Source organism: Oncorhynchus tshawytscha, linkage group LG16 (assembly GCF_018296145.1).
Source record: "Oncorhynchus tshawytscha isolate Ot180627B linkage group LG16, Otsh_v2.0, whole genome shotgun sequence".
NCBI lineage: Eukaryota > Metazoa > Chordata > Actinopteri > Salmoniformes > Salmonidae > Oncorhynchus > Oncorhynchus tshawytscha.
In genome coordinates, this window is record NC_056444.1 from 50099810 (window position 1) to 50109710 (window position 9901).

The 9901-nt window shown below is 43.2% G+C and overlaps 1 protein-coding gene across 3 annotated transcripts; it reads right to left on the minus strand.

Moving 5' to 3' along the window:
- Positions 1–1245: 1245 nt before the first annotated feature.
- Positions 1246–8638, minus strand: selenok (selenoprotein K). 3 transcript variants are annotated; one of them, XM_024375262.2, is made up of 5 exons: positions 8535–8638; positions 7943–8033; positions 7725–7805; positions 5468–5563; positions 1246–1545 (listed from the first exon to the last, which is right to left on the minus strand). In XM_024375262.2, exons 1-5 carry the CDS (start codon positions 8551–8553, stop codon positions 1542–1544), a joined length of 291 nt encoding a protein of 96 aa, XP_024231030.1. In that variant the 5' UTR covers positions 8554–8638; the 3' UTR covers positions 1246–1541. The 3 variants fall into 3 exon arrangements, with proteins under 3 accessions (XP_024231030.1, XP_024231033.1, XP_024231031.1); XM_024375265.2 differs by lacking the exon at positions 8535–8638 and adding an exon at positions 8335–8452; XM_024375263.2 differs by lacking the exon at positions 1246–1545 and having other exon boundaries at positions 5464–5563.
- Positions 8639–9901: the final 1263 nt, after the last annotated feature.

Sequence of the window (9901 nt, forward strand, 5' to 3'; positions counted from 1 at the left end):
AAATAGACAAACCTTATTGGTCATGATATTCATCATGTTATGAAGGGAGAGTAAGGGTGAATTCAAAAGCAGTGAGTAACACATTTGGGAGATTTTGAAAGAGGGATGTCTTAGTCTTTGTTTGTGTCCAGCATCTAATGAGACCAAGAGGAAAATGTACAGCTCCATCCCAGTGGTAGTGGGCGCCCTGCTGTTCTACAGGGTCCAGGTGTTCCTGCAGCAATGCATCCTTAACAAGATCACCACCTTGCAGAAGGAGGGTGGTTGAGCATGTGGATGTTATCCAACGACCCAAGGTACACTGGCTGGTACTTCTTTTACACCAGGCTTAAGCTCAGTGGGCTAACGCAGTCTTGAGGCATGTTGAAGATCAGGGTTTTGATACCCAGTCTGTTATACAGGGAGAATAAAAGACAATATGGTTTAAGTTTCAGTGTGCCACACACTCTGCAAGCAGTAGTGATTAATGGCTGCTTTGCGTTTTCTAGGACATGAACCCTTGCCTGGTCTTGTGGAGGGGGGTGCTCGGCGCTGGCCTGCCTGGACACCACCCAGGAGATGTGGATCCACCAGAGTGCTAACACTTTGGGGTGCACATGCTCAGGGAGAGGGCCACGTCCGTCTGGTGAACCTCAGAGAAGAGAACCCACCAGAACAGAGGGAGAAGCCAGTTACCTTAATGACAGTAGCCCTCTGGCAAAGGTAACACTCATTGAGAAAGACATTGCCAGACACACAAGATAATGCAAATGCTTAACCTGGGCGATGACCCTCGTAGGCTTCAAACATCTCCCTTGGTACTTTATATTGAGTACAGCATGTGTGTCTTTTGGACAGTTTAACGTAGTGATGGATTAGATCTAATTTTGTTCCGAGTTTCTATTTTGGTATTTGTGTGGATGTTCATTTTAAATTAAAGCTAAGTTTATTTCTGAAAAAAGAGGATTTTTACTGTTTTCACTTTTATTTTTACAGAGAATATGTAGGTGCCAATACATTTTGTAGATACGAGGCAAATTTAACTTGGTAAAATGATATCAACTGTGGTACCTTTCCCTATAGCGCAATTAGCTAAGACGTTGTCAAGCGGGTGGTCACGTGTTTGCGAGGCAGCAGATCCAAGACTGAGTACTGGTAAGGACTTGTGAAGAAAGCGAAACTGTGAACCTATATTTATCATGCCCCTAGTAAATTACATTTCAACATATCATTGCTCTGAACATTCTTTTAAAAAAAGGACAGGTGTACAGCACAGGACTTTATTTAACAGTGGGATACAAAAAATATTACAGCTTCGGAGAGGGATGTGATATGATTCACAAGGGGACAAGAAGAGGGGTCAGAAACAGGAAGCTGCCGTATCGGCCGCCCTGGACCCTACGTGTAGGAATTCCCAGAGGAGCGTCAGGAGTCTGTGGTGAGCAGAGGCAGCTGTAGAGGATGGGGGGCTGGCACACATGCACGTCATTGCAACCTAAATTAGGCTACATGTCTGCAGCCGGTGTGCCACAGCCCACGCCTACACAAAAATGTGTAGGCGTTTACCTATGGAGAGGAACAGAGAAGACGAAACAATGTAGTTATGTTCTACACTACCACAGTCGCAGTAATATATTACCAGCTACAATAGTTATTTACAACATTAACAATGTACACTGTATTTCTGATCAATTTGATGCCATTTTAAAATGGACAAAACAAATGTGCTTTTCTCTCAAAAACCAAAAGAACATTTGTAAGTGACCCCAAACTTTTAAATCGGAAGTGACTATGAATAGATAATAAACAGAGAGTAGCAGCAGTGTAAAAGAGGGGTCTGGGTTGCCCTTTGATTAGCGGTTCAGGAGTCTTATGGCTTAAAAAGATATTCTCTTGAAAAATAGAAAAGCGGCGATAGTACAGTTTGTCGATTTTGAGACGCTTCCTGAAAATAGTCAGAATTCATCTAAGATGCATTATAAACTCAGGACCCTGTCTTTCAAAGATGTTTGGATTTTTTTACGAATTAACTTCACAGATTCAAACCCTTCATTGTAAAGGGTTTAAACACTTTCCTATGCATGTTCAATGAACAATAAACAATTAATGAACATGCACCTGTGGAAAAGTCGTTAAGACACTAACAGCTTACAGAGAGTAGGCAATTAAGGTCACAGTTATCAAAACTTAGGACACTAAAAAGAGGCCTTTCTACTGACTCTGAAAAACACCAATAGAAAGATGCCCGGGGTCCCTGCTCATCTGCGTGAACATGTCTGAGGCATGAGAACTGCAGATGTGGCCAGGGCAATAAATTGCAATGTCCGTACTGTGAGACGCCTAAAATGGCGCTACAGGGAGACAGGACGGACAGCTGATCATCCTAGCAGTGGCAGACCACAAATAACAACACCTGCACAGGATCGGTACATCCGAACATCACACCTGCGGGACAGGTACAGGATGGCAACAACTGCCCAAGTTAAACCAGGAACGTACAATCCCTCCATCAGTGCTCGGACTGTCCGCAATAGGCCGAGAGAGGCTGGACTGAGGGCTTGTAGTCCTGTTGTAAGGCAGGTCTTCACCAGACATGCAATCTCCATAGACAAACATTGGCAGTAGAATGGGCTTACTGAAGCGCTGAGTTACTTTCAATGTGGCACCGTCATAGGATGCCACCTTTCCAACAAGTGTGTTCGTCAAATTTCTGCCCTGCTAGAGCTGCACCGGTCAACTGTTATTGTGAAGTGGAATCGTCTAGGAGCACCAACGGCTCAGCCGTGAAGTGGTAGGCCACACAAGCTCACAGAAATGGGACCGCCGAGTGCTGAAGCACATAAAAAAATAATAAAAAAATCGCCTGTCCTCGGTTGCAACAAAAGTACTAAGTGGAGGGGGAGCCAGGCCATTTGGGATCTTGAATACAAGACATGCGTCGGTGTATTGCACAAGATTTTCCCAACTAAGAAGCTCATGCTTTCTGAGGATGTAACAGTGATGATGGCTATTGGGCTTCCTATCAAGCACTTGAGTCTGTTTGTGGACAGACTGAATGGGTTTTAATGTTGTACAGCAAGCTTGGGCCCAACTAGATAAGCAGTATGTTAAGTGGGGGAGTATCATAGATTTGAAGTAGTTTTGCTACCTCTGTAGTCAAACGATTGTGTGAATCGTAAATGAGCTATGTTGACTTGGTTATTTTAGTTACTTTTTTCACCTGCTTTTTAAAAAGGAGGTCAGAATCAACTATGATGCCAGTGTACTTAAAAATCAGATACCACCCGGAGCTTCTCCCCTCACACATAGACATCTGGCTCAGTGGCATCAGTTGCCCTCTGAAGAACATGCACACCGTTTTTTTTCCACATTTAGATGCAAACATGAGACAGTGAGCCACTTTGTAACATGGACCATTGGAGTCCTTGTGCAGCTTGTTTGCTCACTGCATGCACATATATCACTGTATATTCTGCATTCATTTGAACTTCAGACCCAGTACAGACAGATTCTGGAGCAGTGGAAACGCCTTCTCTGGAGTGATGAATCACGCTACACCATCTGGCAGTGCAACGGACTAATCTGGGTTTGGCGGATGCCACTACGCTACCTGCCCCAATGCAGTGGAGGAATAATGGTCTGGGACTGTTTTTCATGGGTCGGGCTAAGCCCCTTAGTTCCAGTGAAGAGAAATCTTAATGCTACAGCATACAATCACATTGCAGACAGTTGTGTGCTTCCAACTTTGAAAAATGTGTCCCCGAACAGCAGAAAAAACCCTTACCGGAGTCCCAAATAAAAACGTCACAAAATGGCATCATAATATACAGTGCATTCGGAAAGTATTCAGACCCCTTGACTTTTTCCACATTGTTACATTACAGCCTTATTCTAAAATGAATTACACTGTTTTTGTTCCTCAATCAATCAACACAATACCCCATAATGATAAAGCAAAAACAGGTTATACATTTTTGCAGGTTTATAAAAAAACTAACAGAAATATCACATTTACATAAATATTCAGACCCATTACTCTCTACTTTGTTCAAGCACCTTTGGCAGCGATTACAGCCTTGTTTCTTCTTGGGTATGACTCTACAAGCTTGGCACAACTGTATTTGGGGAGTTTCTCCCATTCTTCTCTGCAGATCCTCTCAAGCTCTGAGTTGGATGGGGAGTGTCGCTGCACATATTTTAATGTCTCTCCAGAGATGTTCGATCAGATTCAAGTCCGGGCTCTGGCTTGGCCACTCAATGACATTCAGAGATTTGTCCCGAAGTCACTCCTGTGTGGTCTTGGCTGTGTGCTTAGGGTAATTGTCTTGTCAGAAGGTGAACCTTAATACCTCAGACTGGGGCTGAGTGCTCTGGAGCAGGTTATCATCAAGGATTTCTCTGTACTTTGCCCCATTCATCTTTCACTTGATCCTGACTAGTCTCCCTGTCACTGCCACTGAAAACCACCCCCACAGCAAGATGCTGCCATCAGCATACTTCACCGTAGGGATAGTACCAGGTTTCCTTCAGACGTGACACTTGGCATTCAGGCCAAAGAGTTCAGTCTTGGTTTCATCAGACCAGAGAATATTGTTTCTCAAAGTCTGCGTCTTTAGGTGCCTTTTGGCAAATTCAAAGCGGGCTGTCATGTGCCTTTAACTGAGGAGTGGCTTCCATCTGGTCACTCTACCATAAAGTTCAGATTGGTAGAGTGCTGCAGAGATGGTTGTCCTTCTGGAAGGTTCTCCCATCTCCATAGAGAAACTCTGGTGCTCTGTCATAGTGTCCATCAGGTTCTTGGTCACTTCCCTGACCAAGGCCCTTCTCCCCCGATTGTTCAGTTTGGCCGGGCAGACAGCTCTATGAAGAGTCTAGGTGGTTTCAAAGACCTTCAATTTAAGAATGGAGGCAAGTGTTCTTGTGGACCTTTAACGCTGCAGAAATGTTTTGGTAACCTTCCCCAAATCTTTGCCTCGACACAATCCTGTCTCAGAGCTCTACAGACAATTCCTTCGACCTCATGGCTTGGTTTTTGCTATGACATGCACTGTCAATTGGGGGACCATATATAGAGAGGTGTGTGCCTTTCCAAATATATGTCCAATCAATTGAATTTACCACCAGTGGACTCCAATCAAGTTGTAGAAACACCTCAAGGATAATCAATGGAAACAGGATGCACCCGAGCCCAATTTTGAGTCTCATAGCAATGGGCCTGAACTTATGTAAAAGGTATGATTTTTTTTTTTTAAATATATAAAATTAGCAAAAATGTCTAAACTCGTTTTCGCCTTGTCATTAGGGTGTATTGTGTTTAGATCAAGGAGGAACATTTTATATTTAATCCATTTTAGAATAAGGCTGTAACGTAACAAAACGTAGAAAAAGTCAAGGGGTCTGAATACTTTCCAAATGCAAACTCTTCCGACGGGGAAGCATGCGGACACCTTCATGACAACTATGGCCGGTATCACCATATCTCCCTCACCTTCCTCATCCTCCTCCCCCCATGGGAGGGGCGCTGGGCCCCCCACCGTGGTTTATCCTCCCCATCCGCCTCCGGCCACCAGGGGGTCCAGGGGGGCTGGTGGAAGGGAGAAGACAGCCATGGGAATGTTAGAACACCGGAAACACTTGTCCACTGTCAAAATGAAATCAGTCAACCCTTACTCTGCATCAACATGACAATCTTAAAGTTGCACTACGGAGAAACTGCTCCACCATTTCCTGGTTGCTAGAACTCTAACAGTGTGCCTAATTTCAGTGTAAGTGACCAAATAAGCTACTATAGTGTAGAGAATCACTGTACCATCTAAACAGCTGTGAAGTACAGTACCAGTCAAATTGACACCTACTCCTTCAAGGGTTTTTCTTTATTTTGACTCATTTCTACATTGTAGAATAATAGTGAAGACAAACTATGAAATAATACATTTGGAATCATGTAGTAACCAAAAAAAGCGTAAAACAAATCAAAAATTATATTACATATTAGCCACCCTTTGCCCTGATGACAGCTTTGCACTCTCTTGGCATTCCCTCAACCAGCTTCATGAGGTAGTCACCTGGAATGCATTTCAATTAACCTGTGTGCCTTGTTAAAAGTTAATTTGTGGAATTTGTTTTCTTCCTAATGCATTTGAGCCAATCAGTTGTGTTGTAACAAGGTTGGGGTGGTATACAGAAGATAGCCCTATTTGGTAAAAGACCAAGTCCATATTATGACAAGAACAGCTCAAATAAGAAAAGAGAAACGACAGTCCATCATTACTTTAATACATGAAGGTCAGTCAGTCCGGAAAATGTCATTAACTTTGAATGTTTCTCCAAGTGCAGTCGCAAAAACCATCAAGTGCTATGATGAAAATGACTCTCATTAGGACCGCCACAGGAAAGGAAGACCCAGAAGTTACCTCTGTTGCAGGGGATAAGTTCATTAGAGTTACCAGCCTCAGAAATTACAGCCCAAATAAATTATTTACAGAGTTCAAGTAACAGACACATCAACATAAACTGTTCAGTTGAGACTGCATGAATCAGGCCTTCATGGTGGAATTGCTGTAAAGAAACCCCTACTAAAGGACACCAATAATAAGAAGAGACTTGCTTTGGCTAAGAAACACAAACAATGGACATTAGACCGGTGGAAATCTATCCTTTGGTCTGATGAGTCCAAATGTGAGATTTTTGTTTCCAATCGCTGTGTCTTTGTGAGACGCAGAGTTGGTGAACGCATGATCTCCACATGAGTGGTTCCCACTGTTAAGCATGGAGGTGTGATGGTATGCAGGTGCTTTTCTGGTGACACTGTGATTTATTTAGAATTCAAGGCACAATTAACCAGCATGGCTATCACAGCATTCTGCAGCGATACGCCCATCCCTTCTGGATTGCGCTTAGTGGGACTATCATTTGTTTTTCAACAGGACAATGACCCAACACACCTCCAGGCTATGTAAGTGTTCTTTGACCAAGTAGGAAAGTGATGGAGTGCTGCATCAGATGACCTGGTATCCACAATCACCCAACCCAATTGAGATGGTTTGGGATGAGTTGGACTGCAAAGTGAAGGAAAAGCAGCCAACAAGTGCTCAGCATGTGGGAATGAACTCCTTCAAGACTGTTGGAAAAGCATTCCTCATGATGCTGGTTGAGAGAATGCCAAGAGTGTGCAAAGCTGCCATCAAGGCAAAGCGTGGCTACTTGGAAGAATATCAAATATATTTTGATTTGTTCAACACTTCTTTGGTTACTACATGATTCCATATGTGTTATTTCATAGTTTTGATGTCTTCACTATTATTCTACAATATAGAAAATAGTAAAAATAAAGAAACCCTTGAATGAGTACGTGTGCCCAAACTTTTGACTGGTACTGTATATTTTCCATTACCAAATATATTGTTGTTTCAGTTGTTTGAAGATGGTGTACAAAACAAAACAGGAAGTAAAATACAAAAACACACAAAAAAAACTCAAACGGGAAGCATAGAAATAGCACACATAGAAAATATCTACTGCTTCTTTGACGCTTTTAAGTAGAATGATATATCTATAACCTACATGTCTATGTAAATTTGGTCAGGTCGCCCAAAAGTTACATATTGCCACTAATTATTTCTAAAGTCATTCATCTTAACCATTACAAAGCACTAGTCTTGCACTAGGAGTGTTTTGAGATTGCCACGTCAGCCTGACATGAGGGGAAAGTAGACTACCACTCTGTTTGGACCCTAGGGACTTACCCTCTGCCATCACTGTAGCCTGCAGAGGACGAGCCAGAGTTACCCCTCTTTGTCAGATCTGGCTGGACCAGGGATTGGAAACTGAAAAAAAATCAAAGCAGATGATTATCTCTGTATACAAGGCCTATAATTGACTTTCTAATGATAATCTTCACAGCAACATGCAATGCTAGTGCCATGCAAATGCACAGAGGCCTCTGTGTTGATTGCTGACTTACAACAAGCCGATGAACTCCACAGCACCCCAGAAGAGATCAGTGAGGAACGACATTCGCCATGGAGACTGGCTTCTGTTGTCCAGGACCTGACCTGATGAGAGAGGGAACACTTGTTAGTGATGATCCAAACTATAACACCTGGAACTAGCCTCTTGGTCCATCAGCCAGTGTGACTAGCATTGGCAGGTGCTAATTTCAGGCCCAGCATTAAACACACAGGGTTTATCTATTTCACTAACATTACATGCCTACAAATCAATAGTGGAGACTGGAGAGACACACACAGAAGAAGCGTAACTAGCTAGCTATATAGCCAGGCTCAATAGAATGATCCAATGTCCACTCTACAGCCCATAGCTAAAGAGATAAAACAGACTCAAATAACTTTCAACCTGCCATATTTAGCTGCGGTCTATCGTAGATGTTTGTTGTCGTAAGTTAATGTTAGCTACTTAGCATCATTTCGCATTTCCAGCGAAAGGTGCAGACATAATGAGCTCGCAGAGACGAATTACTACGATGTGTATGTTAATTAGCGACTTTAATGAAACAATAAACACATACATTGCAACAATATTAACAAACCACTAACCATTCGCCACGTACACCATTTCTGCAGCTCCCAACTACTGTTGTTCGCTGCTAAATTTCCGCATCCGGTGCATACGTCACTACGTCAAATGAACCCGCCCAGCTGTAAATTGAGGCTGCCTGATTAGGCAGGCCTATTCTCCTTCCACTTTTTAGGGTAAATTCAGTTTGTCCTAAATGTCTCTTCTGCCGTGTATATTTTGTGTCAGACTATGATACCTTCTATCACTCACGTTTGAAGTTGCTTTCTCACTTTGCAGCACCGTCTGTAAATTCACCTTTGAGCACCTAGCTAGCAGACACTTGCATTGTCTTGCCAAATGAATACTGTGTTGTTACACAACGAGCTCCAAGTCACCTACTTACAGGTGATACATTTGCATTTGTACAAAAGGTTGTAGATGTTAGGCTGTTTAAAACAACGTCAGTAAAGGCTTTCGTGTTGTAATTTGAAAAGGGTTGGATGTTTCTCACATTTCCATACCTATAGGTGAAGTATCGTATTAATTTATTGAAAGCAATCTATGCCCACCAGATGGCAGTCCATACCTATTCTTATGATTTATTTTACTATCAACGTCTGCCCTATGCTACCCACTGCAAAGTAAAGTGGCTACTTGGTGACTTTGAAAAATGTCTCTTCTGCGGATAGACAGCCATCATATAAATCCATGTTTAACTCTCGTCTCATTATTACCTTTCTGATGAACTTTGGTGCCTTTTCAATCTTCCAAGAAATTCACATTATTACACACTTTTTCATTCTCTTCCTCCTCTCACACAAAACACAGACCACACCATCTCTATGAATGTCTTCTTATTCCTACGAACAGACACCATCATTGTGCTCGGCTGATTGCGCAATACGGTTTGGGACTCATTGGTAGAAAAAGGAAGCGAGTGATTCAGAGAGGGGCGAAGAAAGCGATAGAACCACAAACTTCCATTTGGTTACCAGCAGGGTGGAAAAGACTGTGTTTTGTCCTGCGATGATGAGCCCCCATGAAACACATTCGGGCCAGTGTAGCTGCTGACTGGTGAATTCGCCAGCATGTGGGTGTCGTGTGAGGTCATCACAGAGCACTGGGTGTCGGAGACAATGGAGGAGCAAAGTGTGGGGGAAGCCAGTGGCGCTCTTCTCTGTCCTGGTAATGTTGTACGTGGGCAGGGGGGACAGTCAAGGGGACAGAGTTGCTGGGTGTTTTCTATCAGGAGCACAAAGAGCCATTGAAGTGGGTTTGTTCTGCTACTTCCCCTCTCCGGCCTCACACAGACCAGAGCCCTCCTCTATGGACCCTGGGCCTGGTCCTCTATGTTCAAACAGATAGGTCCACACAGAGTAGCAGCTGCATGGACTACAGCCCTGGC